We start from the raw sequence: 27,619 nt of genomic DNA on the forward strand, positions 1-27,619 counted from the left end.
TATAGAAAGGTGATGTATAATATATTAAGATTGAGAATTCATGCCTCCATTACTATCACTACTCTCATGCTTACTCTAACGCATATATCTAGAGTAAACAAACAAACTCCAAGAAACAGCTCAGTTCCACAAGCACAAGATTACATAATGTTGATGCCGCTGACCTCATACCCTACAGCAACATCAATCGCCGTCTTCATCTCCCATAATGGCACTATAATGTTGGAATGAAACGAATTGATTCGTATACACCCTCTCCTTTTTCATCTCCTACCCTTCACCAGTAACTCTACACCCATCCCTTGGTACTGGCACCTCTGAATCATAGATAAATGCTATTTCCTACGTCTTATATGCAATGCAAATACAACATATGAGATAGCCAAGTTTACAGCTCAATATGCCTACAATCACTGATGAAAATCCAAATCCATCAATTCGGACACAAAATACAATGATGCCATTCACCATCAACGCAAAGCATTGTCACCCTCCCTACCGATACGCCAATATAACATCCCTTTTTCTCCTGCAGCTCAAAAATAAACTTTCCAATTCACACCCTCCCTCTCCCTCGACACCGTTATACACACATAATTTAGCCCAAGGAGTCACATCAAGTCAAGAAGAAATATTCATTAAAAACCAGGCAACATCATAATGCCAGTTCAGTTCAATTCTCATTTCCCCAAAAGCCTAAATAGTAATTGTGGTATCTTCAATAAACGAGAAAACAAAGCAGCCAAGGAAAAAAAAATAGTAATAGTAACAGAGGCTAATTCACAAAAGTCAGAAAACGGCTGTTCTGTTTCTTCATTCCAGCCAGTTATGCCATATCGCCCTCCCTTTTCATTTAGCCCCATATTTGCCTGGTGAAAAATTCCATGCCAATAATCTTTCATGCGTCCATGGATATTATAAGGAATAATAAAAAAATAAGCTCAAAAAAGAATCAAGATGTAACAGAAAAAAAGGGAAAGAGGCATTGACCGCGTAACGACAAAAAGAAAATCAACTCCAAATAAATGCTTCTCGAGACGTGCATATGTATCAAGCATTTCCCTTCGCCCCCCTTTGGACTCTCTTGACCAGGTTTACCATTTTCTTCATTCGCTGTACCGTCGTGATAGACATACCCGAAAAACCGATCAAAAGCCATATATCCCCCCTGTACCAGCCAGATTCCCTTAACCAACGCCCCAAACCATGCAAATCGATATGCTTCGCCTTCATAAACTAGCAAAAGCCCGAAAAGAGAAATAGATAAACGATAAAAAGCAGATAGAACTAATAACACAAGGTAGGGTGAATAGCACCCCCCAGCTCAAAAAGCAAAGAAACGGAAAACAGGAATAAAAGTACAAGGATGTTGAGACACTCAGCCGAATAAGAAAATTTTGTCTCACAACATCTACTGTTGATAGAAAAATGGTGTGCAGATATGCTTCCCATCCACCTGCAAACGGTTGCAAAAGGAACAATGCAGCCACCCCTAGGGTACATACGCTCCTTGCACTCCAGTTTGCGGGAGGGAATGCTGGCCCCTGTTGTACACGATAAACTCGGGAACCACGCCGGTTCGCAAATCGTTTCGTCTACCAAGAGGCTGGTAGTGCATCTGCGTGGGCTGGACGGGAACCGCCAGGTGGTATTGATCGAGCGATGCCGAGGGCGGTGGGTAGAGCAGTCGGTTGACGTGGCGGATAGGTCTGTAGGGACTAGCCCGCTGCTGCAAATAGACACTGGGAGAGTGTGAGATTGGCGTAAGGGCAAGCGGCGTATGCATTCCCGAGGCGGTTCCAAACAAATTCTCTGCCATTGGCGAAGAGGTGTAGGCAGAGGTGAGGTGCTTGGTGGGCGTGGTATAAGCAATCGATGGCTGACCGGGAAGCGCCGTGTTGGGGAAACCAGCCGTGGCCGATGCCGTCGCGACGGTAGAAGGCTGGTAGACGGTGGACATGGCGCGAGTGCCAGTCTGCAGGGGTGGCAGAGAAACCACGTTGTGGTTGGCAGAGGCATAAGGTGACTGAGGAGCATATCCAGTCGTCATCGGCGTCATCGTCACTGCTGCTGATGTTGCCGAAGTTGGGAACACAGTTGGCTGAGTGGGAACCTGCGTCGTGACGAGCGTGAGATGCGGGACAGGGAGCCTGGTTGCGTCCTTGGGTCGGGCATTCATGACCGGTGGCACCGCCATGTTGGGTCTTGGAGCTTGACGCATGTGTCGCTTGGCAGGGTGCTCAATCGGGTCCACATCTGGGCTGCGCTTTCGGTTGACGGGCAGAACCATTGACGGCCTTGCAGCCAGCGGCGATACGGGGTTGGCGTGGTACATGGCCCAGTTCTGGGCGTGTCTCGAAGTCGTGGGCGAAAAGTTTGGTGCGCCGTTCGGCATAAAGGCCAGGTCAGCAGGGGCTGCCAGCGTTGTCGTGGTCGGCGAGGGGATGGGAGAATGGAAACTCCTGGAAGGAGAAGACGCAACGTGCAGCGGCGATGCCGGCAGAAGGAGAGCCTGTTCGTAGTAGTCGTGGAAGCAGGCCAGCTTGGTCAGCCACTCCTCCCATTCATCCTTGGAGGCAAGGAGGTTGTATCGCATGTTGCTCAAAAACTCGACTTCCATGACGTGAATCTCGTTGACGGTGAAGCAAGACACTTCAGCCCATGTCTTGTTAGTGTAAGTGTTGTCGTCGAGGACTGGATACCTTTGTTAGCCTTTTTTCCCTTGCCTTATTTCTTCATTGAGGGTTCCTACATTTATTGCCAAGCATGAGAGAGACAGTAAGCAATCGATACTCACTGCCTCCTCGTCCTTTAATCTGTGGTGTCGAGCCCTTGAGTCGATAGATAAAAAGCAGAGCGAGCAGGATTACGTTTTGTGTCACCTGGGTCGTCGACAACACGTTGTAGACCCATTTTCGGAACTGCGAGCTTGGCTTGGCCAAATCAACCAGGCGAGAGGGGAGCACATTTGGCCGTGACTTCATACCCTCGGCCTTTCTGAGATGCTCAATAGGTTCGAACCAAAAGAGGCACGTCATCTAGAAGGAAAAAGCGTAGGGTCAGCTAACTGGGCAGAGGGCAAGGCGAGAGCAGCGAAATAGACAAAAATGTAAAAATCATAGGCTGGGGAAGTTTGCAGAGGATTCGATATATGTAAATGTATAGTTCTTTGAAAGAATTCGACTAACCTGAGCTGCAAAATCTGCCAAGCTGCCACCGTTGGCGCTGATGCATCTCGGAATCTGGAGACTGTGGTAGATCAACGCCTCAGAGCTCCTCCGTGATGAAATAGCGTCCTTGGCAGAGACCACCGATGCAGGTGTTGATTTCGTAGATCGATCAGAGGGAGTGCTGTGTAGTGGTGCATGTAGAGTCTGCGAGATGGGAATCTGGTGTTGGTGCTGGTTTTGCTGGACTGTGGGATATCGGCCGTATTGCCTCGCATCGTTGACGCCAGCTACTGCCATGGCCTTTGCCCTGCTAGGGTGGACAATTGCCGAAGTGTACGATCGCAGGGCATGGCTGTCGTACGCGGCCGGCACCTGCTGGTAGGTGGTGCTCATCTCGTCGACTGGAGGCGTCCTCAGGCCGTTTGTCAGATGCTGGTGGTATGCGATATCGTGGGTCAGAGCCGACGGCTTGGGCAGGGTAAAGCCAAGGGGAGGCAATACAGGTCGTCGAGAGTTCGAGAAGAATGATGGCGATAGCGGTAGATGAAGAAGATGCGACGTCGAGGGCGCAGCCTTAACCGACATGGGGATCACCTATGACGAAAGTGAAGCACGACGAGGAGCGTGGAGGATTATTATGTAGGTGCGAGGCTCGCAGTGAAGCAGCGCAGCGCGGGTTTGCAAGGTCGAAGTGGGTTGGGCGAAGAGGGGAAAAAAGAAGGCAGGAGAAGAACTAAAAGGTCCTCTCCGGGCTTGAGATAAAGGATTGTGGGTTTGGGAAGTGAGGTGAGGCCAAGATGAGAAGGCCAGAGGTAAGTCGTTGAAAAGAGTTTCGATCTGGGTGTAAGTGAGGTGGGTGGGTATCTGCGCAATTCAAGTACAGGTACAGGCTCAGGTACAGGTACATGCGTGGATTGGCTGCAGACAAGCACCGCGCCAGGAAGTGCCACAGACCCCAGGTTTATTTCTGTTCGGCGGATGTGCCAGGGATGTGTGTGTACAAGTATCTTTTTTTTTTTCGGGGCTGCCAGTAGCGGCACAGTGGCTCTTCATTCTCTCTTTTTGTCTTTCTTTAGTACGCTCTTCTTTATTCCCTTTTGCTCGTTTTGTTTTTCATTTTGGGTTTCTTTAGCAGGGCCGATGAAAAGAGGATAGTCTCTCGGTTCTCGGCCTGGGCATAGTGCTGTAGTGGACGTACTGTACTATACTTGGCAGTGCTCGTGTGAGGTAGCAGCACCGCTAATACATGGCAGTAGCACCGCTAGCACCCTAGCACGGCCTCTGGCCAAATGGTACGTACCCGCGAGGTATGGATGGAGTCGAAAAGAGCCAGCCAGTGGGTGCTAAAAAGAAGCCGGACCAGGCAAGGAACGCTTTGCTGACATGCATCCCTAGCATCAAAGCGCGGAACCAGGCCAGAACCCGGCGGTACAACTGAAGAGCACAAGAAAGAGCATGGAAGACATGAACCAGATGCTAAAATGAGAAGGGGGGGGGAGCTTGTCTGATCGGTTATGGGTTCCAGGAGAGGTACACAAAATAGAAGGAAAAAGGGAACCCCCGGACCCAGAAAAAGGGACGCTGAAGGAGGGGGGTGACGAGAAGGACGACGAGAAGGGCTGACGAGGGCTGCCGCGTTCAAACGGGCTGGTTGGCTGCGTCGTCTGCCATGGGTAGGTTTCGTTTCGGCGTCTCTGCTGAGGTTTCGCGCTGGTGCTGCTTCTGGCGCTGGCTCTGGCTGGCGGCTCGGCGGCGTGGCCAAGGGGGAGACGTCGGCGTCGGAGGAGGCATTGATTGCGATATGGAGTATGGAGCATGGAGCATGGAGCACAGTCAAGCAGGTGGTATCCGTAGCCAACGAACTAGCAGCAGATGGTTTCTGGTACTGTGCGCGGATGGATGTCGCGATGGCGGATGAGAGGATGGACTGGGCTGGGCTGGATTCTGGATTCTGGATTCTGGAGATGGAGAATCTGGCGGAGGCACTGGCCCTCGACATGGGGCTGGCAAGCTCACGCGGTACCTGCGCCGGGCGGTACCCACGCCACGCAGCCATCACGAGGCGCGCGCCAGGTACCTCCGAGCAAAGAGTACAAGGCGGCGCTACGCACATCTTGCCCAATCAGAGGCAGCGCGAAACCCACAGCGTCAACTCTGAGCTCTAAAGCGCTCCTCGTACCCAGAAAACGGAGCAGCTAGCGAACGTAATTGCGCTACGCCTCCCCAGGAGGGTCACCGAAAGAGAGCGAGGGGCGTCTTTTTGGCCTTTCAATTTATTCTTGTTCTCCATTTGAAGGATATTTCTCGCAGTAGCGACCGCGCCACGTCGAGCAAAGGGTCCGTTACCCATTTATGATCAAGCAAGGACACGACGCAGCGCTCATCGCAGTTTTCTTGTGCCCGGCTTTCCGACGAGCGCAGGCTTCAAGTGGATATATGAGCCGTATTGGTCTATCGTATCTGGATTTGAGGCTGCCCCCCTTGTATGCTCTGGAGGTACCGCTGCGCTCGAAACCAACCTTTCCACACCATCCAAACTGTGCTGGTGCCATAACCTGCATGTATATGGTATGGTATGTGTGTTTGAGCATGTACTCCGAGTCGTAATATATCCATCCATCCAATTTATTCCCAATCCCACCAAATCACAGTCGACTGCGCGCGGCGGCCCCTGTCGCGTCGGTGCGTCGACATGTTTAATCTCGTGAGCCATGTCACTGCGAGCAGATGGATACTCGCCGACTGCTCTGTAAGAGGCATCAATGCGAGGTACTTGGCGCCCGGCGAGTACACGCCTCGGCAAGGTAGCACTACCACTAACCACTGCAAAGTCCCAGACAGTGACCGTTCTGCGGGGTCCTGAATGACCGCCTGCAGCGCATTTGCAGGGCACGGCCTGGTTGCCGCTCCAGCAGTGCCCAGTGCCCAGTGCCCAGTGTCCAGCTACAACCAAGCCAGCGAGCATTACTGTACCAAGTATTGCTCGTACTGCGGACCGCTAGTCTTTGCGCAGAGGCCCTGCTGGATCACGCCGACCGACTGTGGCGGCAGCCCGCGAAGCCCCAGAGGCGTCGCTCCCCTGCAGTGCGCGCATGGATGGGACAAGATTCAGCACCAACAGCCCCCCCCTTCCAGTGGGCATCTTAGCGGTTGGAGTGGGTAGGCACGGGCTCTGGGCCAGTGGAAAGCAGCAGTGGCAGTGAGTGAGTGAGAGCCACATCCTTGCCGAGCCCAGCTGACTGACACAGCGCCTGGAAACGGCCGTGACATCTTGCATTTTTCGTTGCCCCCGGAACACCCGCAGCCGGCCTGGTGTTTGATGGCGCTTCAAATCGCTGTAGTGAATTAATTAATTTTTTCTCTCTTGTTAACCATTTTTCTCTCTACATTTCAAAGGAGGCTCTCCTCTTTTTTCTCCCTCTCTAGCTGCACCCCTGCATCCAAAGTCCATACAGTGCCACCAGACCAGACTGCCTTGAACATTAATTTACCTTGTACATATGACTACTGCTCGTACTAGTACGACTACCACCTGAATGGTGCAGGGTTGAAGGTTTATAAGGCATGAAGTGACCAGGGGACAGACGGCATATGCATCTAGAAACTCTTAAGATTCCTCTGCTTCATCCTTCATCACATCACCACTTGCAATACGGCTTATACTTTATGCCGAAAATAGGAGCAAGACGAGATGACGGCGTCTCTTGCTCGCTCGCTTCATGCCTCCGCATATAGTCAGGTCAGCCAGTGACCCATAAGACTCGCCATATACAGGTCGTAGTAAGACATGCCCAGTTGTAGTGGTACATATTTCGCTTTTTAGGCTAACGCCTAGGAGCCATTTCGCCGCCGCTTTTTTTTCAAATAGCCAGGCGTAAGCTAAATTCTGCTGCCGCCTTTTTGCTGCAACTGTCGCTTGCTGGGTATGCACCCCGTTTTCGTCCCATTCCCTTCGAGTACGAAGTGGTATTACTAGTACAGTAGCAGCGGTAGTACGAAAAAGGGTCTATGTGCTTGTGCGGTAGGGATCTGATCTATACCACTCGCGTATATGGGGCAAAATTCATACGAGCAGTGCTACTGCCAGTAGTACTCAGTAGGTGGCATTTATACGAGCCTTGGAGAACCAGCCACAGCTAGATGCGTGTCAAGATTCAAACGCTGTCCGTGTTTTACCAGCATCGAGCTATATCCGCCTCATGTTGCACAGAGTCGAGCAGTACGAGAGTAGCAGCCTGGCTGTTGGCCCGGCAAACATGGTAGCGATAATAGTTGCAAGACAAATTTCAACGGAGCAATTCTCGTCTCATACCCGGCGTCCGGCTGCTCCACTTGGAATGGCCTCGCTTGCCCCTTCAAGAAACGGAGTCTGTTCCGCAGGCTTAATGATGACTGGCAAAAGGACCATGACGAGCAAGACTGTTGATGCTGATGCTGATCTGATATGACGGCTAAAAAAAGAGACAAGATTCAAATTTGATTTTGACTCTTCTTTGGCTCCTTTGCAAGAAAAAACGTTCTTTGGTGAGCTCTGCGGGCCACCACTTATACAAACAGACAGGCTCTAATCCATCACGAGGCTCTAATAACCGTGCGTACTGTGCCATGCTTGCTTTGCCTTGCTTTGCGTTACCTACCCATGATCCACCGACGCTCTGTTGCCAAATCGATCCCCGATCCGCGTCAGTCAGCCCCTGCGTGGAGGGCGGATACAAAAGCATAGCGCCAGGGCTTATTGCTGATGGATACATTTGCCCGTAATTGTAGCCTTGCATTGCTTAGGCCTGTCTGATATCTCGCCAGGCGATGATGCCTTTGCGCGGGGGAGCACAGGACCACAAAAAAACAGAGTGGCAATCAAAGGATAACTGTTATCGTTTTAAGACAAGCTAGTTGTGTATTAGACATCACGCTTGCCTTGGCGAGGTATACCATTGATGATGCTATTGCTTTGTAGTGATACTACCGCTGCTCTCATATCTCGAATGTTAAGTGCTCGCATACAACTCCGGCCTAGCTCGACACTGTTCCGAAAAGAGACGGCAATGCTACTTTGTACAAGACTACAGGGGCACGGCCAGCCCGTATGTAAAGAGGCAGCTGAAGGAGATGATGCTAATCCAAACAAAATGATTCAGCTATGTAGGCATACCTGCCCTGGGGCAACAGCCAAAAGAACGCCATCTAGACAAGGCCCTTTTTTACATGCTTGCTAAGCCGGGCACAGCCTAGCCTAGCTTTTCTCTTGTTGAGCTGCCGGTAACAGTCTTTCATGCTCTCATTCATCAACCGGCCCCCGTTTTTGTGATCAGCGGCAGCATTTCGCTCACCAAAAACTGCGCGGCCCACACCCTTTTTTCCCTCTCTGCCATGTTTTCCCTTTTCGCTCCCCACTCCACTCCTTCACCCTCCCGTGGCCATCCAATGATATCCGCGGTACGCGGCCCTTCAGCTCTTCTCCCGCCTTTCGCCTAGAGAGGGAGTCCCAACGGCCACGGCCCAAGGGGTGGGCTTTTTTTTTTTATTCCCATCAGAAGGATGACAGGGGGGGAAAAACTTGATGAGGGGGAAAAAGCTGATTATTGATGAACATGACGATGATGGGCGCCAAGTATGACTGCTGCCTACCTTGCGTATATGCAGATGGATGTATTATTAGCTATTTTTGATGATGCAGTACACAAGTAATGGTAATATCAAAAGTAGCTGTATCGAGTACATGAACGGTGGCTGCGCCCACGACTAACACGCACGTCCGGCGTACTCCGGGATGAGCAGTGGGTACAAAGCCACTTATAACATACCTCGTGCATTGAAGATTCAAAAATGTCTTATATCCATGTACTCATGTCTTGGTCCTTTTTTTTTTTTTTCTTGTTTTCGTCTAGGTGCAGATAAAACAATTTACATAATATGGAGCAAAGAGAAAGTTTAATCTTGTCGTCTTCTTGCTGCTGTGCTACGCATATTTAGCCTGTCTTTAATTAATACAAAGCCTAGCGGTAATAGAAGGGCAGCGATATTGTGTCTGTTGTACATTTCTTCATGCATCTACAAAATAGGGCGGGCTTGCATGAAAGCCTTGCTGCCAATCTACCTACCAGATGGGATGCCGTGACCGAAACATCGTATCCGTATCAGATTTTGAGGCGAATGTTGACAATGTCTTTAATTTTTTTGCGCGCGCGTGCGTTCCCCTGCCGTTGTGGTGGCAATTATAGTTAGGCCTGTGCTGCGACCCGGAACCAGACCCAGCCGACGGGCATGCACCTATCTCAAAGCGAGCAAAGCCCAATACGCTAAGATAATGCCATGTAATGTAATAACAGAGAGGCCAAAGAGAAAGGGATGGTTAATAATAACTCGTGTGCTTGCTATTCGCACTAGCAAAAAGCGAAGCGCATATGCTGTACTGGTACGAAACTTGATATACCATCACCGTAAATATCAATGCAACTGGCATGGTCCAGGCCCACCATCTGCTTGCGGCCGTGTATCAGAAAAATCCTGCTACTGCTGCCCACTGCCGTAGCTCGAGCTTGGTGTGTCCCACCCTCTGGGGCTCTGGGGACGTGATACATTTTCATTTCGGAGCTTCTTTGCATTGCATCGTCACCGCAGCAGAGAACTTTGTTTGATCAACACGACGCAGGAGAAGATCCAAATAGCTTAGATTCGCGCCGGCCATCATCAGAATGGACTACGTCAGGAGTGGGCTTGCTCGCTCCCTTGACTCGCATAGCAAGCCCACCTCTCGTGACTGGGCTCTTGAACCCGTCTGGTCTTTTACTTGATATGGGTTGGATGCACTCCGTACGGAGTACATGCCATAATATCATTTTCTGTTTTGCGGTAGCAGTACCGCTACCACTAGGAGCTTGAGCCACCTAAAATGCGACAGTGCTAGTACAAGTATGCATGGCGTCTTGCGTAAGACATTTTTTTTCTTTTCTGTTAAAACCGTTTTTGTCTCTAGCGGCTGCAGCGAATCGGCAGCGCTGTTTGGTAAAAGAGGGGAGCAAGCAAGGAGAACGAGGCGTGAACAAAGGATGTTGTCCCTTTGTCCGCGAGCAGGGTCCTATTATAAGTGATCGTTCTTGGAGTAACACTACTATCTCCTTGAGGTTGTGGATTCCTGTAGAGAGAGTCAGAGAGAAAATACCTAACTGGTTTGCTGTGCCGCATGTAAGATATTTTATTTATAAGCTACGCTCGTTTGCAGGAGCATGTAGGATGTACACGGCAGATTACATGTAGCTGAGATGCGCAAGCGTGGGGTTAGAAGCAGGGGAGAATGAAAAGGGTTAAGAGAAGGCGTATTTTTCGTTGCTGTTGCTATTGGCTTTCTCAGTCCCCCTTCTTCACCTTCACCTACGGAGATACTATCCCGAACTGATACTAATAGACGGTGGGCAAGGCACGGCTGCAAGATGTATGGTGGATGGTAATCGGTAGGTATGCGAATCTCTTCTCGTGGCGTCCGTCAGGTGGCTCGGCCGCATGAAAAATGCTTGCCTGTTTGATTCCACATGTAGGTATTGTGTGATAAAATTTCAACACGCCGCGTGCCTCGTTTTGATCGTTCCCGGCAGACGTACTCGAAGGAATACGTGTTATAGATTTGACCTACCTTATTCATTTACGGACTTGGGTACGGCTTCTCGTAATGCTCGTACCTTTCAGACACGAAGAATGGCCCATTGACAAAACTCCCCTTTGAAGTCCTAGCAGGGGTCGTTTATTGGCTGCCAGGGACTGATCCAGGCAGGTTCCCGCAAATGGTCGCTAGTAGGATGACCAGGGGGGAGGGGCAATATCCTCTAATACATACTATGGGTAAGCGTGTGATTTTTGGGGGCGAGGGCCTCGAATTTGACGTGATGCGTTATACTGCTACTTGTACCCGCTTTATGTTAGGTGGGACGGTGGCAAGCAGGGCGGTTTCATTCCTTTGTAATGCGTTTGCATCTCTGTATAATTGCTCACAAGGAGTAATTTCGTTGGTTAACTCAGCCGTCTTCTGGCGAGATGTTGCCGTAGCAAAGAAAGAGGAAAATAACAAAAAAAGGAAAGGGAAGCAAATAGTAATAAGAAGGTGGCGTGTTTCGTATGTAAATGAAAATGGAACACGGATGCCATGTCTCGGCCCGTTGGATATACAAAGCTAAAATATGCTAGAGGCATTGTAGGAGTCAAGGTTGCCTGCGCTACCTCACCAAGGCAACAGCCGGGCTAAGATGCTTTCGATATTCATTTGCAGATGCACGGAACACGGAACCCAGGAATGAAAACCAATACTGCTACCAAGGTGCCATGTCTCAAATAGGATGGACCGCTGGTACAGGCTGCTCTGTATAATACGCTGCAGTGTGTGAATGGATGGTGTTTGGTGCTAGTCTAAGCGATATCCAGCAGCATCAAGTGTTTATAGAAGAATGTGCTACTGGCCAAGTTTCCAAGCTCAGCTTCAAACATTTTCATCAAGGTTAGTTGGAACTGATCGTGCTTCATCCGTCAAATTAAATTGGGATGAATCAGTCGTCAGAGATAAATTATTCTTCATAGAGCGAGTATAGAATGTAAAGATAACTGCTATCATAGCTTGGATGAAATCTAGACGTCAATCTCCAAGGCGACATGACGAGTCCGCCCAGTAGTATCAGTACACAGGATCGAAACGGCTTGGTCACTAAAAGAAAGTATCATCAATAGATTATAGTATCAACACTGGTTTCGTTTGATACCCGTGTATAGAGTCAATCCAGCATGCCGCCTTCAATGGGCCAATCACAGCCCATATAGCATTGAAGGAGGGGCGTGTAGGACCGTTATTTGAAGACTCACATGAGGGTGTGCGAGCCGGGTCAAGAACGAGCTGTAAAGTCCAAGGTTGGCCATCTCGGGCCTTCATACGGAATCGGGAGCATCAACGTCCGCAGAGCCCTAGCCGGTGGCTGTTGAATGATGCTTGTGAAAAAGGGCTCTGGATTGCCATCATTGTACAAATAGCGTATGATCAGATGGTAGAAATGGATACGCCGGTCCGGCAAGGTGTGGCAACTGTGTGACGCCCTGCCCCGACCTCAGCCATTCTGTCTCTTTTCTTTCTCTCAAGCTTATTAGTTTCAAAATCACCGGCTTGCACTAGATCATCCGGCCCACTGTCCAACAAGCCCAAGGCTCAGGTGGTTGGATCCCTTCTAGCCGTTTCGTTTTGGCGCAGCAAGGCACTGATAGTCTAGGCGAGGGCGAATGATGCTCAAGGCTCGGCTTTGTGCGACGACTCGTGCTGGAACCATCATCGTGAGGCGTTTCTAGTCCCCTTATCTTGCCAATGAGCAGGGAAAATGCCTGGCTCTGATGGAGCGGCTCCGATTGCGTGAATCATTTGGTGGCGGCCTGCATCGATGTCTCTTAACATAGCATCCACCAAGAGAGGGGGAAAAGAGTAATATGCAAAGGTCAAGATTCGGCAAAGGCAAGAGAAGTTTCGTAGCTCGGCGACAGCCATCCAATTCCAGCCAGCCAATGTACGGGTAGCCGAGAGATGGCTGTCCAGGTGGCCCGGTTTATCGAATCAGAGGCTCAATCAGAGCTGGTCCACTAATATTACTCCATACTTCTACATACTTCAGCAGCAAGAAAATTCAGGATAATTAGCAATAGCGTGCCGAGCTTCTCACCTACATAGTATATCATCAGACACTGTGTGGAGTGACGGAGCTACCATTTATCTCCAAGGTTATTCGCATTGTTCTTGGAGCCCGGCGGCGTCTGGGAAAAAGTTGACGTTTTCGGCATCATCAGAGAGGAGTGGATATGCGCTATACAGTCTCTCCGCTGTTAGGCGCTAGAGACAATTTTTTGTTTGCCTTTTGCCTTGCGCAAGACGCGGGGCGAGACCAATATTGCAAAGCCTAGTAGTACTCGGGTCTATTAATCAGTGGCTCTCGGTGATCATGATGGCGATAGTTTAGGTCCACATACTTGAAGAGCGAGAACATTCAAGTACATACCACGGGCATTCTTGTGATATGCCCATGGCAAGCCAAATGGCAAGCCAACGCCCGGACGGGTCCCTCCCTACTGGCCAGTAGACTAGCGGGACTAGACTCATCCATGTTTAAAGAGGCTGCATGTGGTGGTGAATCCTGTGACGGCTACATAGAGGAAGGACTGCGATTATGGTGCGAGAAGTCTGTAATTATGGCATCTGATCCATGCGCCAGCAGGTACTAAGCCGAGGTGCGCATTAGCAGTAACTGTGCAGGTACTCCGTGTGCAGCTTGTAGACAGATACCGGGGCATTGCAATCTTCTCTTCTCTCATAGCCTGATTTGGCTTGGTGTCTAGCACCAAGGTTCAGGCTGCCTTTGATTTGTCTCAGCAGAAGGCCAGACAGCCATCGTCTGTGCCATTTAGGCTGGTGCTATTTGTTCTGTTTCATAGTGGCCCAATAGCTACATTGTACAACAATTCATGCCCGGCGGCAGGCATCAGAGAGGAGCTGTTTTCGGGCTCCTCGGCTGTGACGTTCGGCGAGCGCAATGATGATTCATCACCTCTCGCTCGGTTGCTTGTGATGATGGCAAACGCTTTCGGGCCAGACCATCGTTAGCATCTTGAAGTTCCACAATCACGGGAGTAGTGGAAGTATGGAGTATCTACCTGTATCATATAGAAGTGCTCCATATCCGTACTCACATTAGTGCATGCAATGCCCTGCACGATGGCGCTGGCCCACATCGAGTAGCGGTTACTCTGCAGTCGTATGATTGGACGATCATTGTCGATTTCCAAGTCCATTGCTGGTGAAGAGAAGAGGAGCATATCTCAATTCTTGGTCCATCATATCTTATCGTGCATCGCTGTGTACTGCCACCCGCGCAGTATTAGTTGGTAACGAGGTACCTCTTTCAGAGCCTTAGCATCCAGGCAGCCAAGCAAATCCAGGCAAACACCAGCAGCAGACAAAAATAACTTCTTACAAGCCTCCAACCTCCAATCCTCTTGATGTGATACCAGTCCATGCACTCATTCACTATGCGCGCACTTCATCCCAGCGTCAGTGGTGCACACGAGTCCTAAAGCGGGCCAGGCTCCATCGTCAATCAGCCTCGATCCTTCTGGCGTCAAGCTAGAGTCGCTCTATGGAGCACCACGCCCTCGTACGACCAAAGGGCATTGCAGGTCCTACAGTATTAACAAGGGCTGTGGAATACGGAGGGCCCAGTCAGTATGGCACTGTTATCGCGGTTATGTTCGTTGGCGTTGCCGCCTCTGACGGAAGTCGGTGGCTGATATCAAGGATTACCTGATGCCAGGTCATAGCTTGCTGTATGCTTCGTACTTTGTACGGAGTGCGGTTTTTGTTGATTCGTTTGCAGGACCGTCTTTCCCTCTTCCAGCTTCCTCCTTGTGCATTGACCGTCAGCATCAGGCGACAGTGCGACGCCTTGTCCTCATCCCACCACACCTGCTCCTCTGATCCAACGTTAATATGCTATTTGTGTGCGCGAATGCACCATTCAAAGAACCTGTCGAGAAACTTGAACCCACTCCCTGGCCCAGCAGCGCTTCTTAGCGATCGGTGGCACATCCTGGACGACGCCACAGACACTGACTAAATGGTCGGCCGCAGCGTGTACCAGGCCTGCCAGGGCTAGAACCGCCCCATGCACTGCACACCACGCGCCAACGCCTTGCAAATACAGGTCATGGCATCACTGGGCACCTGCTCTGTCTTTCAGGTATGACAGGGCGATCATCTCTGTTGAGGTGGTGCTATCAACTCCTGAGCTGCCGCCGCTGAGTTGCCAATAAGGTGCACCATTGCATACCAAGTACACACACGGCCTCATGCTGCTTTCAGGGGGCAGCCAAAAAGAGCCCAGATTGCAGATATACTCACTCGTGTTATTGGAATCGAGCTGCTTATGGGGCATGACACGGGTATCGAGTGGCTCCGAATGCTTTGCACACTTCTCACTATCCAGTATACTTGCACGGAGTACCTTCTCTTCAAAGAGTTGTGAGATAGGCATGCAATGTCGGCATGCAGTCCACTCTTGGCGACTCATCTTTAGTGGCCCAGAAGCCATCTTAGCTCGGACGCCATGTCTTTTCCGTTCTCTGCTACCACTGTTTGTTTTCTCATTTGCTCGCATCCTTCACTGTTTCCTTCCCACGGGGGTAACATCAGCTGTGAAAGCGGCAACGAAACGCAGCGCCCGTTGGCTTGGGCCGAGCATCACTGCGCCCGGTCCGCAGGGAGATTAGTCGTGTTTCTCATCATTTCAGGTGGCCATGACCATTTCTCACCGCATCCATACTACTGCTATTACGACTACTAGCCTTGATGGCGACGACGATGATCCCCTTCCAAGCTCCTACACTTGGCACGCTCCCTGAAACGGAGCACAGCGACATTCACGGCTGGATCGGACGCAGCTGAGGCTCCCCGCCCTAGCCTCGAGCCGCGTCTCTCGCCATGGCCCCGGTCGCTACAGACACGTTCCGGTGACACGGCGGAGCGCCGGATGGCAGTTCCTGCTCACTTGGGCTTAGGCCGCCCTTATGACGGGCAAATCCAGCAGGTTAAACAGTGCCACCGGATTCCAGGCTATGTACGAAGTACATAGTACGTCTGCACTAAAAGCAACCTCCTTTACCCGGGTGGGTTTTCGTCCTTACAAGTAAACTCCAAAGACGCCATAGCATGGTTCAGTCAGCGAGGCTTTCATAAATCCTTTGCTGGAGGAGTTTCAGCAAAAGTCAACCCTCGTCTGCTTTAAGCTAAGATCCACTTCGCTGATAATTATGGCAAATCTTTACGTATCTCCCTCCCTGGGAGGCGTCAAGTCTCTTTACTTCTCGGCTATCAGGTTTAACGCCAAGCACGAGTTGTTGGCGCTTGCGTTGTTTGTACAGTTAATACGGAGCAACTCCTTCGAAACACAACTTAGCCTGGGAATAGCTTGAGGCAGTCGTGCTCATGTCTAGCACCTCTGGCTACTCATTCTCTAGCTATTTTTGCCGCTATAGGATAATTGGAGGAGCAGGCTCGGCATAGCAAAAGCCGGTTACATCAGCGGAATTTCGTTGCAAGTTTAGCAAGATCCAGTAGGCTCACAGCGGTTTGATAGTCGCACCATGCCGGGTCTTTCATGACGAACGCCGCCGAAGTAGATTGCTGTCATGCAGGACACGGTCTCTGGAGCCAACCCTTTCAACAAAGGGATGTGCATCCTAACCATATGACTGTCAATTAGTTGGCCTTGCCATAGACCGCGTAGTCGTTGCCTGCTCTGCTTTGTTTTGAGTTTTTGGAATATTATTCCGTATTACGGTGCCTAATGGTTATCAGATGCGGTCCTTGAGTATCTTAGCGGCTGTCGGGCTGTCGGCCTCGGAGACCGATGAGGGGAAAGGAATAGCTTCATAACGCAATCGACTTCTATCCTGTGATGATCACCGCTATCCATCGTCCATATGCGAGCATATCTGCTACTGCATCCTCTCCGCATTAAGCCTCGGAAACCGAGAAGTAACTTAGGATGATCAAGACCGTGACCAGAGAGGAGTCATAGGTGATTCTTGTTTCAACAATAGAGATAAATGAGCAAAGGCGGCACTTCCCACAGACGTCGTGCCACAACTTGTCTTGAAAAAGAAGATCAGATTTCTCAGTCTACTCTCGACTCTAATCAACCATGTCCAAGAAGACGACTTCTGCAGCTCTGTTTCCCAATGCCAAGGTGGCCGCGGAGGTGACGGCATACTCAGCATTGAGTTCAACTGCATTGCCAAAACACCTCGTTGATTATCATAGTTGGGTAGATGAGAACCGTCCGCAGGACGCGGCTTACATGATCTCGAATTTGCAGGCACAAAGTCTCATCTTCTTTGCCAGAGCCTTCGGTGCTAAGCGAATTCTCGAAATCGGCTCCTACGTTGGCTACTCAGCGCTTGTATGGGCGCATGCCGTTGGCGAAGATGGCAAAGTGACTGGCCTTGAGTTCTCGGAGGAATATGCAAAGATTGCCAATGGCACTTTTGAGAAGCATGGAGTGAAGAATGTGGAAATCATTGTAGGGGATGCGCTTCAAACGTAAATCACCGGTTTGCCATAATGATCCCGTCGTTGGACTATTTGTTTGTTCTTTATGGACGGCTGACAAAGAACTCAAGGTTATCAACTCTCAACCCCGAGGAGCCTTATGATTTGATCTTCATTGATGCCCAGAAATCAGGCTATCCAAACTATCTCAGGGATATTCTGGCCGGGTCTCAGCCTGGTGCAGCTAATCGACTCCTTCGTCCCGACGGCTTCATCGTTGCTGATAACGTCCTTCGGCGTGGGCTGGTTGCCGATGGGAGCGAGGATAATCCGAACTGGCAACTGCAACGACATGTTATTCATGCAGAAGAGGATCTTGTTGCTCTCCGTGAATTCAACAAGGCCCTGGCAAACCATGAACGGTTGGAGGCGCTCTTGCTACCAGTATTTGACGGTGTCAGTTTTGCGAGACTACTTGATTGATTTGGTCACTATTAAACCCTACGGAATCTTCCCTGGGAAATGCATCAAATTTAGCTGTGTTTCGATCTTCAATGAGCAACGGGCACTGTTTGCTCTGAAAATCACGGAGCTTCTATTGCAAGATATTATGAGGAATGGCCTTGTCAATATTGACGATCCAGACTAAACATCCGAAACGGGTGTCGAACTTGAATCTAAGGAGAGAAAAAAAGAATTTCTACTGCTACAACACTTTTTTCTGATATCGTTTATGTCTTTTGGAAGCTCCTGCCTCGTGAATTATTATGCCTTGAGAGTTTATCGACGGCCCAAGTCGCCTCAAGGTCTCCTCTTGTAACAGGGCTATAATAGATAATGCAAGGATGACTATTGATCATCCAAATAGAAAGCGCTTGGCCGCCACTACGCGAACGCGAAGCTATAGTTAGCTCCTAGGAGCCAACCAACCAGCCAGCCAGCCAGCCATTGCAGCACGGGCTTATTTGCTGTGATTATTACTCCGTAAGACGGATACTCTTGCCCGTCATGGTGGGCCCGGTATCAAGTAACATCCGGTGTGGCGGCGAGAAAAGCAAGGATCTCCTGCGTATTCGTCTGCGAATAATGAATAGCAAGTGTCATCGCTATGGGGAGCTCTAGCTCGCTGTCTCTTGCCTTGCGGAGTTGGTGCGTTTTTGATACTGGCTAAGCGGGCTTCTCAACGACGGCTTGTAGTAGGTGGCCTAGTTGGTGACGCATGAGACGAGTCTGCAGCTCAGATTTACATGGTTACTATGAAAAGCACTGCGCTAGGGGTGAACCAATTCTGTTGTGATAGCTGATCAACGGGACTACTTGTGCCCCATCTAGGTAGCTGGTTTGGCTGATTGTAGCTTCGTCTTCCGGCTGTTGGCGTGAATTAAACCGCGGGAAGGGGAGATGTTTGCCCGCTGACAGGGTAGGGGGTTGGAGTTGGCTGGGACGTGGATAGTTAGTTTGTTACTACTATTATGCTACTGCTTCTTTCTGTATGGCTCATATATTGCAGTATTGGTGTTGTTCGTTCCGTCTATATGAGCGTTGAGCGCAGATTTATTCTTGCGTAACATGAATAGGTATGCAGCTAGAGTTGGATGCGAGAATATAATATACCCCTGACGATATGAGATGTCTATTGGGTACACAGAGTACATTTTTTTAGGAGAGGCATAGCATTTTTCAACGCGATAGTATCATGCACCTAAATTAGATAACCCGTTAGAAAGTGAGACACTCGAATCTCGGCTGAATTCATATTACTAACATTTGCAGAGAGAGTATTTCAGCTATTAAATTTCTTTATCCTTGTTAGTGTGTGCTGGGTGTTAGCTTCTGGATCTAGTGATGGATATTGCCTGTTACCTTGTACTAGCTTCGTTTTCTGGCTAGCTGAAAACTTGGCGATTTGAAGCTTTTAAGCGCAGACAAGGGGTGAGAAGGTTTTATTGTTTTGTGTTATGGGTGTATGGATAGTGCTTGTGAATTTTGTATGGGATGATGGATGTTTTACTTTTTGGGTGATATTGAAGTTTTAGGGGAGAATTTGTAGGGTAATTAATGGAGTTGGTATTAGAGAATAGATATAGAATTGCGAGTACAGTTTGTATAATAATTTTTTGTATCTATATAGACAATCGAAGTGATGATATAGTATGTCAATTTGGGAGGAAGTTGTATGTTTGATATACGCAAGTATATAACGATGTTAACTAGACCGACCAGGAGTTTTCTAATAGAGAAGACGAGCAGCACTAATCACGCAAATATGGGGTTCACAACTTCATTTCAGGAGGTGTACCTGTCATCTAGAATCTCATATACTCTAAATTTATAATGGTTCATCATAACCCCTATCTAGATGTTCGATATCTTCAACGCTACGAAAAACGCCAACAAAAGGCCCAGCGTATGCTCCTATGCTCCAATTCAATGTTGACCAACCACCTTGTAGATCATTCATGTTGCATTGCCAAATCTTCAGAGACAGGACTACTTGCAGCAGTGCTGTCTCCCGCCTCAGACTTTGCAACTTCCTCCATTACCAAATCTATCCACTTCGCACCACCAGTGCGCATAACATGCAGCGTGGATAGACAATCGCCAAAATGCCTCTCTCTGCGAGTTGTCCGCCGCTCTCCGCCTTCCAATGCTGAGTACGCGCTCCTCGTAGTGCGCATTCGCTTACGCGTACCGCCCTCACTGAGTAGATTGCTCAGCTTTAGGCGTCTTTGCATGAGCTGATGTTCGTATGCCACGATGCCCCGAATCCAGGGTGCAACGTCGAGGACGATTAGTTGCATCGTCCGATCAAAGACAGATGGATCGAGGTATGTTGTCGGGACAACCTTGGGAGCTATAGCAATGGGGTCGAACGCAATGGCAATGTCCATTCTGGTTGTTTGGTGAGGGTAATATCGGAATGATGAATCGATGATGCAAATTGCCTGTTCCTCGTCTACTGGCTTTAGAATTGGGGCCTTTGGTGAGGCCTCATCTGCCTTCTCTGTGGTCGATTTACGCAAAGCTGCACGAGCCAGGGACATGATGGATGTTGACATGGCTTTGTTTGGCGCAGCATAATTCACCACAGGGTTAGCTTCCAGTAGAGCTTGTCCTATGGTATAATCTTCTCTAATGTGGCTTGGAAGGTCGGGCAGCGTTGGATCTAGCTTCTCCTGTAACTTCATGCCGTAGGCGCCTCCAGAACAGAGATCTGCACAGCTCATAGCACTGCAGAAATCGTCATACGCTTCTAGCATTCCTAGCGTTGTTAGATTTCTCTCGGGTTTCGTAGTGGCTGCGCTCCATAAGTTCATGTTGGTACTGTTGCACCAGTCTCCCATGTCGAAGCCCCAAAAGTCCCAGGCTTGGTCTATGGCCTCTTCTTCAGCAGCAAGTCCGCTACTGGCGATAATGGGATCGCGGTTAACCCATCCCATTCCTTTGTGGTAGGTATCTTCGCTGATGACTCGCACCACATCGCCATTCTCGTCAAGATCAGAGCCTTTGGGCCACCGAAGATAGAACCAGTCAAATCCTCCCTTACGATCGCCAACTCCAATTTGACACCAATAGTTTAGCTCAGTTATGGTTGCCCTCAGATCGTTGCTGCGAGAACTATACAACGCTTCAACAGCTGATCTTTGAAGAGCATGACCTTCATTCGCAGCAATAAGGAGACACAAGTCCACAGCTGGGCCGGGGGGGGCTGGCGAGAAGCGGAAGATTCCATGTAGATTCAAGGTGTCTATAGGTACTAAGCTTTCGTTGTTGCAAGTCATAATAAACGGTCGTTTGGACTGTGCAATGAGACTTGTCAAGGTTGTCCAGAACTGTTTGTCTTCTTCAAATAGAACGTCAACCTCTTCGAGGAGGATGAGAGACTGCTTCTGGTTTTTAGACGGAGCTTTCGTCTCTTTGTCAACGTCCTGCTTGGGCTGCTTTGCTCCAGATTTCGTGGGCTGTGTATTCGCCTTTGGTTTGAAAAACGACGTCATCATGCCTTGTTTCCCTGAGCTGATATCGTTGGCCACCTCTTCTGTATCGATCGCGGTAGTTTCAGCTCGGTTGTGTTGCACCAGGTGATTTCGTGTCATATCGCCAACTTTCTCTAAAATGTCCTTTCCGCTTCTTCGATTACCCGAGTTTATCTCAAAAATCTCAAAGTCTAGCTCCTTTGCAGCCGCATAGACTGCGGCCGTCTTGCCGCTACCATGGGGGCCGCTCAAGATGATGGCATTTTTGAGACGGTTATTGCCTTTGCTTGTCTGGTTGGCTGTGCGCATCACAGACTTCTTGATCAGTGCCGAGCCGGGTAAGACGGCCCAGTCTCCTTCATTATCGGAAATCTCGTCCATCTCAGCCTCCTCCGATTCACTATCGATGATGAAGCCGTCGAGTTTATTCTTCTTCCTCTTCTTCTTCGGTTTACCTTTTCCCTTGTCTCCTTCAGAACTTCCGGATTCCACAGATTCTACTCTGAGAGCCTGTAGCCAGTCGCAAAGAAGCAATGCTTCTCGTCCTAGCTGTAATACTTGGGCGGCCGTAGTTGGCGCGTACTTTTGAATCCAGCTGCTACTTTCACACTGTGATTTATCGAAAGCTGAGAGTTGCGTGCATAGTGAATTGTAAAGACGGCTGATGGCAGGATGAATTCTGGGAGGCTTTTGACTGGCGAGCTCATCCATGTCAATATCGACCTCGTCAGGAAGATGATGATTGACAAAATTGCTCTGTAGTTGAGATCGGATTCGCTTCTGAAGTTTTCGGCCGCTCTCAAAGTGCCTCTGGGGTAGTCGTAGTTCGGCAGGCGCTGGTAAAAAGCTGTCATCGTCTTTAGGGAGACTCTTCTGTATTCCCGCCATATCTAGTCCATGTAAAAGATGTCGCAATACAGACTCGTGTGGTCCAACAGAGACGGCTGTCCTTTTTGACCTCCTTTGCCTTATACCAGATTCTCGAAAAGTTGCCCTTGAGTGTGGGTATTCACAATCGCGTACATGTGCCATACCATGCGCCGGCCATAATGGGTACATTGCACCAGGAACTTTCGTGCCTCCTGATTTCACTCCAAACTGGATAGCTTTGCCTGTAGAAAATGGAATTTTGAGTTTCTTTGGCGAGACTGGAGTAGACATGAATACACGGCTGTGACTTGAGGACTTATTGGCTGAATCGTTTGGAGCATTGATACTAGGCTGCGGTTTCGGTTTGCCCGTGAAGAATGGATGTGTGGTCTTTGACTTCTCGACTGCTCCGCCTATCTGCTTCGACCTAGACTTTGCGCCTTGCTTTTTGCTCGGTATAGGTGATAGTTGTAGCTTTCCTTCGAGGACCGCCACAATCTTTTCGCCGAGGGTCTTTCGATGCTCATCATCCCGTCCATATTTGATTGTAACTACTCGACTGGGCTTGCTTATAGCTTTGGGCTTCGGCGGTGAACCCAGAGTCCCAGTTTTTGGATTAAACTTGAGTACCTTTTTCTGTTGCGCAGGGACGGGTGTTTGTTGTCGTAGAGGGTCGTCAGAGGGATTCGAGGATATGGAGTTGTCCGCAAACTGGCCGGTGGCCTCATCCAGCTGCTGTCTCGGTACCTGCATTTCGCTGACCGTCGATACAGCAAGGCTCTGAGCAAGCTGTGCGACTGGAATATCGCTTCCTTGTGCGCCATCCTTGTCTGGCCTGCTGAGATGACTCAAAATAGCCCCGCTAAGTGTCTGCTTTGCGCTCTTCCTTCCTCGTCGAGACTTCTTGGCTTCGGGATCATCGTGAATTGCGGAAGTATCTGTCGTTTGTCGTTTTCGTTTAGGCCCCTCAGCAGTGGCCGCAAGAGGGTCATAGAGTGTAGGTTGAGCTGATTCTAGCGGGGGTATGGCAGGCTGGGCTGCGGGTTGGTCGGGATCGCTTTTGCTGAAGAATGGATGAAGCTTCTTGGACGATGGGTCACCATTTTCACCCTGCACCATCGTAGCGACCAGGACCGGTCCCATTGATCCAAGCGAGACTGTACAAGATAAAGAGCTGTATTAGCATATTTATCGACTTTGAGATTACCAACGCTTTTGAGTCTTATTTCACCTTAGTTCGGCATGAAGTCGCTATTTAACGGGTAACGTCGATATTGGAGAACAATGAGACTGAGGATAGAATATAGAGGCTGCTTTATAATAAAAATGCTCAAAATGCAGCACACAAAATCCTCCAAACCTCGCCAATATCCCCGGTCTATTGTCGAGTCCTCATTTGGTGCAAAAGTCTCCAAACAGCTCGCGTAGTCGACTTCGAGAGCAATTCAACGCGTCTCTCTCCCATTAACGCGTGCACTTGTAAAGTGGCAGGGATACAGCGGGTTCGCGCTACCATCGAGAGCCCCGCCACATGCATTACCTAAGCCACCCCACTAACGGAATTTTGCAACGCCGTCGCCAACTTTTTTTTTTTTTATCAGCGATAGCTAGAATCGCTAGAAGTCGCAAAAAGTCAGCCATTGGACTGCAAGGCTTCCAAGACAACAACAAGCATCGCCATGGCTTCCGAATACAGGATACACAAGCCATACGTTCTGGCGCACTTGCCGAAGCCTCTGGACCACACCAAGGGAAATATTGTGGCCAGAGAAGTGTATGGCCAGCGCGACGGCCAGAAGAAGAGAAAGCGAACCGAGCTTGTTGTTGGTGTTGATGGAGAGACGACGAGCATCTACGATGTATGTCATGAAGATTGTGCTATCGATCAATGGAAATTTGCTGACAATGTTGAAAAACTATAGGTCCCTGCATCAAGACTCATCACATCTTATCCAATTCCGCCGCAAGAATCGTTTACTTGCCCTCCGTACTCTGTTAGAGTCCGTCGAAACAACACCACCGATGCCTTGCGATACACATTCATAGCAACCGCCGACAATGGGGCTCACAAAATCACTCTCTTCAAGGACGTGGCCCACCGTGACGGGAAAACGACATCGAATAGCATCTCACAAGTCTTGCAGGCCTCTGCCGTCAAATACATCACTTGCTCTTCACCCTCGAGCCAATCCGCAAACATTGGAGATATAATTGCCGTATGTGACGACGGAGAGGTTGTGTGCTTGTCTGGAGAATCCCTAGCTATACAATGGTCCTCATCTTCCAAGTCAATGCTTCAAGATTCAGTGGCCACAGCCGTTTCCGAGTTCCATATCGAATATGCACTTTCAGGAAGCACTGCCGAGTTCAACGAAGGGCTGTTCAAGAATCGTCCCGAAGTCTTTAGTGCTCTACCAAAGTCTGTCGACTCCCAAGTGGAACTTGTTGTTCTGATCTCAAAGAGTTTCAACCAAAACGTGGAGAGCCGACATTTGATCGTGTTGGCAGCAGTGTCTGGAAGCTCTTCAGCATCGGCAGACGTGCAGCACCTAGTTCCCCTCGATATTATGCCAATCACTTCAATCGCTAGCCTGGACAATGCCGAGTCCCCCATCTACCAGGTAGATGTGCAGTCGGGCCTTCTGCTTCAGCTTCAGCAAGGAGCTATCGGTGTCTACGACTTGACGGGTGCCGTGCCCAAGCTCAAGTCGTCGATTGAGGCAGAGAATGCTCAGACCTTTGTCCGACTTTTCAAGCCCTTTATTCTCGCCTCTTCATTCAACTCCATTGGTCTTTACAATTACCAGTATCGATCTATCCACTCCAAGGCTTCCTTGGACTGGTCTGAAATTCCAACTGAAGGCGAAACTCCTCGATCTTGTCAGCTAATCAGTTACCTGCGAAGCCAAGATACAGTTGTTGCCCTTGTAGATAACATTCTCGTGACTATTCAAGTTGAGCCGCCAAAGAACCCTGGCAAACGCCGAAAGGAAGGTCTCCTGATTGATTCTATTGGGCGCGGCACTGGTCTTGAAGTGCCATCCAAGAAGATGAGATGCGAAGTGTCATCTGAATTTACTAAACTAGTCCCTGGAACGCTTACAAGTGACTACCTCGTCCAGTTCCAAGCTGAAACAGAGGCGGCCGATAAGCTACTTGCGAATAACGAATTAAACAAGTGGGAAGACATCTTGCGCCGCAAGTTTAACCTGTCCAAGAAGAGCACAGGGCTGCCAAACGGTGACAATACAAAGACTCAAGAAGGTTCCGATGCGCAAGAGTTGCCAGAGTGGGAGTGGCTGTCTGGGTCATCATACCCTGCGGTAGATCGCAGATGGATCATTTACGCCATCACTCAAGCATTCTCAGTTGATATCAAGGAAATTGGTGATTCTACACGGCCAGAGCTGCGTCTCGTCTTGCCCGAGAGCAATGTGACAACCTACCTTGTGGTCGCGGGCCATCTCACTCTATCCAACTTGAGAACGGCCTTCCGGGATGAACTCGCGCCCGAAGCTTCAGACAACCGCGCCGTAGCGGGAGACTTGATCCGAAGCCTTGCGGACGCTGATCTCTCGCTGACCCTGCTGCTGAATTACCTGCAGGCAACCAAGCTGGGCGAGGTTGAACTTTTACTCGCCATCAGGTCCCTGATGCTCAGCATGGACTTGATTCCCGAGGGCAAAATGGACGCCACCAAGCTTTTGACAAGCGAGCCCCATGCTGGCAACAGCGGCAAGGACGATGATATTGAGATGGACCTGGATGACTTGGAGCGAAAGATTGCTGTCACAGAACATTACCTGGGTGATGACTCCAGCAGCCGTTCGCGCGGATTGACTTTGGCATTTACCAAGCTGTGGCGACTGCCTGCAGTCTCTACGGTCAAGGCTCTCCGAACAACAGTATCGACAGAGGATATCATGTCACTCATCTACCTGCTACGAGTGGAGTTACTGCGCGGAGCATGGACTTCACTATACATCGATCCTACCAGCTTTGATTCGGAAGGCAATGAGCCCCCGCCGGATGGCGTCATTGCTCTGATTGCAGACCTCTTGGGCCGATGCCTGGACGCGGTTGGAGCTGGTGGATGGCTATTTAACGATGCCATCTCATGGGCTGACAAGGCCGAAGCCAGCGATTTCCTGACGGCCCTTCGACTCGAAGTGACCGCCGCGCTGGAAGGAATTGAAGAAGCCGTCTTCCTAAATGGCATCCTGGGTGAGACTGTACGATTCGGAAACGCGGCCCAAAAGGGTGTCGCAGTCAGAGCATTACAGAACAAGTCGATCCATTTACAGGTAGAGAACCGGGAATCCAAACTGCTGCCACTTGGCTTGAAGACCAAGTCGCTGCCTACCAGAGAGAAGGTGGTGTCGGGAGGTGAAGTGATGCAGAGGAGCGTTCGAGAGATGGGACACCTGATCAGCCAAAAGGTGGAGGCCTACTCCCTGGAGAAGCTCTCAATTTGAGCCGCAGATCTGCGTTTTTGGACAAGAGGCACAAGTTTAGAGGCCCATGCAAAGGGTTAATTGTATTAGGCTTATTTTTTGAGGAGGGGGCTTCTGGAAAGGGAGCCTTGGAGAGAGATGGGAGCGATGGATGGCAGGATCGTTGACTAGTGCGGCTCAAACGGAATCGGTATCTCACTTGGGCAACTAGCCGGAGAAAAAAATGTGAGGCTTCACATGCATGACATGCTCTAAAGGGGGGTGGAGGGCAAGTTTCGGTGAAGGAGGCCGAATAAATTGGTTGGCAGTTTCTAATAATTTGATAAGCTGGATAATACCATTGTTGGGAACGAAGAAACATATGGCGGCTATATACGGTACGATTGATAGGAGGTAATTGCCGGTTTTGTACATACCAAATATGATCATGCCGAGGGTGTTTGTACTTTGGTTAGTTTTTGGAAAGAGAAGTACATAGCAATCTATGCCTACGGGCTCATTGAAAAGGAAGATAGAGAAGAAGAATATGTCGATGGGCCACATGACACTGCCGAAAGGGGTGAGTAATGGGAGAGCCAAAAGCAGGGCGAGCAAGCATGCATGACATGTCGCCAGCGCATAGCTGAGATGTGTTCCATGTTATCTGAAACCGGGCTTGTGCATGTGATTAGTGGAGGGATCGTCTGTGAGGCAATGCAGTAAATTCTTCTACAATAGGTGGTAAGAAATGGACAAGCCCCTATGTTGAGCTGAAATGGGGGCTTTGGTGGTGAGCTGAGCGTCTTACTAGTGTAGCTGGAACTTAGATGTAGGATGTAGTTAGCCAGGCATATATTATGGAAAGAATGGGCGCCAGACTCGGACGAATGGGAGGGTAAAGAAATGTAGGGCTGTTGGCAGAGTGTAAGGGATTGAAGGAATACTACTCTAGTGCCGAAGCTTGGGCTCATCCACATGTCAATTACAAGATAGGTAGAAGCGGTTGCCAGTGCAGAGTTACACAATCAACAAATGGATATCCAATTATTGCTTATCGGGGAGGCGATAGGCGACAAGCTGAACCTGCAATGTAACGTTTGTACTTCTTTT

The 27,619-nt window shown here is 49.6% G+C and overlaps 8 protein-coding genes across 8 annotated transcripts; 3 read left to right on the forward strand and 5 right to left on the reverse strand.

Annotated features, from left to right (window-relative positions):
• Positions 1-1,197: 1,197 nt before the first annotated feature.
• On the reverse strand, positions 1,198-4,093 carry GGI43DRAFT_133603 (cyclin family protein). Its single transcript, XM_083199210.1, has 3 exons — positions 3,189-4,093; positions 2,753-3,038; positions 1,198-2,694 (listed from the first exon to the last, which is right to left on the reverse strand). The coding sequence occupies exons 1-3, from the start codon at positions 3,753-3,755 to the stop codon at positions 1,493-1,495; spliced, it is 2,055 nt and encodes a 684-aa protein (XP_083057905.1). The 5' UTR covers positions 3,756-4,093; the 3' UTR covers positions 1,198-1,492.
• GGI43DRAFT_133839 (uncharacterized protein) lies at positions 4,024-5,416 on the reverse strand. The gene is made up of 2 exons (XM_083199212.1): positions 4,369-5,416; positions 4,024-4,228 (listed from the first exon to the last, which is right to left on the reverse strand). Exon 1 carries the CDS (start codon positions 5,281-5,283, stop codon positions 4,432-4,434), a length of 852 nt encoding a protein of 283 aa, XP_083057906.1. The 5' UTR covers positions 5,284-5,416; the 3' UTR covers positions 4,024-4,228; positions 4,369-4,431.
• GGI43DRAFT_133785 (uncharacterized protein) lies at positions 5,404-5,864 on the forward strand. Its single transcript, XM_083199211.1, has one exon. It carries the CDS (start codon positions 5,523-5,525, stop codon positions 5,775-5,777), a length of 255 nt encoding a protein of 84 aa, XP_083057907.1. The 5' UTR covers positions 5,404-5,522; the 3' UTR covers positions 5,778-5,864.
• Positions 5,865-13,613: 7,749 nt separating this feature from the next.
• GGI43DRAFT_386420 (uncharacterized protein) lies at positions 13,614-13,976 on the reverse strand (the record flags this gene model as incomplete). Its single annotated transcript, XM_083203791.1, has 2 exons — positions 13,614-13,765; positions 13,871-13,976. 2 exons carry the CDS (start codon positions 13,974-13,976, stop codon positions 13,614-13,616), a joined length of 258 nt encoding a protein of 85 aa, XP_083057908.1.
• A 2,906-nt stretch (positions 13,977-16,882) lies between these two features.
• On the forward strand, positions 16,883-17,712 carry GGI43DRAFT_386421 (S-adenosyl-L-methionine-dependent methyltransferase; the record flags this gene model as incomplete). The annotated part of the gene is made up of 2 exons (XM_083203792.1): positions 16,883-17,280; positions 17,361-17,712. The coding sequence occupies 2 exons, from the start codon at positions 16,883-16,885 to the stop codon at positions 17,710-17,712; spliced, it is 750 nt and encodes a 249-aa protein (XP_083057909.1).
• A 1,911-nt stretch (positions 17,713-19,623) lies between these two features.
• Positions 19,624-23,599, reverse strand: GGI43DRAFT_133540 (uncharacterized protein). Its single transcript, XM_083199208.1, has one exon. The coding sequence runs from the start codon at positions 23,217-23,219 to the stop codon at positions 19,683-19,685; it is 3,537 nt and encodes a 1,178-aa protein (XP_083057910.1). The 5' UTR covers positions 23,220-23,599; the 3' UTR covers positions 19,624-19,682.
• A 156-nt stretch (positions 23,600-23,755) lies between these two features.
• Positions 23,756-26,551, forward strand: GGI43DRAFT_424689 (uncharacterized protein; the record flags this gene model as incomplete). The annotated part of the gene is made up of 2 exons (XM_083208411.1): positions 23,756-23,935; positions 23,999-26,551. 2 exons carry the CDS (start codon positions 23,756-23,758, stop codon positions 26,549-26,551), a joined length of 2,733 nt encoding a protein of 910 aa, XP_083057911.1.
• A 234-nt stretch (positions 26,552-26,785) lies between these two features.
• On the reverse strand, positions 26,786-27,604 carry GGI43DRAFT_133542 (uncharacterized protein). Its single transcript, XM_083199209.1, has one exon. It carries the CDS (start codon positions 27,484-27,486, stop codon positions 27,019-27,021), a length of 468 nt encoding a protein of 155 aa, XP_083057912.1. The 5' UTR covers positions 27,487-27,604; the 3' UTR covers positions 26,786-27,018.
• Positions 27,605-27,619: the final 15 nt, after the last annotated feature.

Source organism: Trichoderma evansii (genome assembly GCF_050947405.1).
Source record: "Trichoderma evansii strain SZMC 28006 chromosome Unknown GGI43scaffold_19, whole genome shotgun sequence".
In the NCBI taxonomy this organism is placed as follows: domain Eukaryota; kingdom Fungi; phylum Ascomycota; class Sordariomycetes; order Hypocreales; family Hypocreaceae; genus Trichoderma; species Trichoderma evansii.

Excerpts from the sequence above, each read along its gene's own strand:
- GGI43DRAFT_133603 (XM_083199210.1), bottom strand. The coding sequence starts at position 3,755 with ATGTCGGTTAAGGCTGCGCCCTCGACGTCGCATCTTCTTCATCTACCG. Across the intron at positions 3,039-3,188 it reads TGGCAGATTTTGCAGCTCAG|ATGACGTGCCTCTTTTGGTT; the intron begins GTTAGTCGAATT and ends TTTTCCTTCTAG. Across the intron at positions 2,695-2,752 it reads TCTCATGCTTGGCAATAAAT|TCCTCGACGACAACACTTAC; the intron begins GTAGGAACCCTC and ends AAAGGTATCCAG.
- GGI43DRAFT_133839 (XM_083199212.1), bottom strand. The coding sequence starts at position 5,283 with ATGTGCGTAGCGCCGCCTTGTACTCTTTGCTCGGAGGTACCTGGCGCG.
- GGI43DRAFT_133785 (XM_083199211.1), top strand. The coding sequence starts at position 5,523 with ATGATCAAGCAAGGACACGACGCAGCGCTCATCGCAGTTTTCTTGTGC.
- GGI43DRAFT_133540 (XM_083199208.1), bottom strand. The coding sequence starts at position 23,219 with ATGGGACCGGTCCTGGTCGCTACGATGGTGCAGGGTGAAAATGGTGAC.
- GGI43DRAFT_133542 (XM_083199209.1), bottom strand. The coding sequence starts at position 27,486 with ATGTGGATGAGCCCAAGCTTCGGCACTAGAGTAGTATTCCTTCAATCC.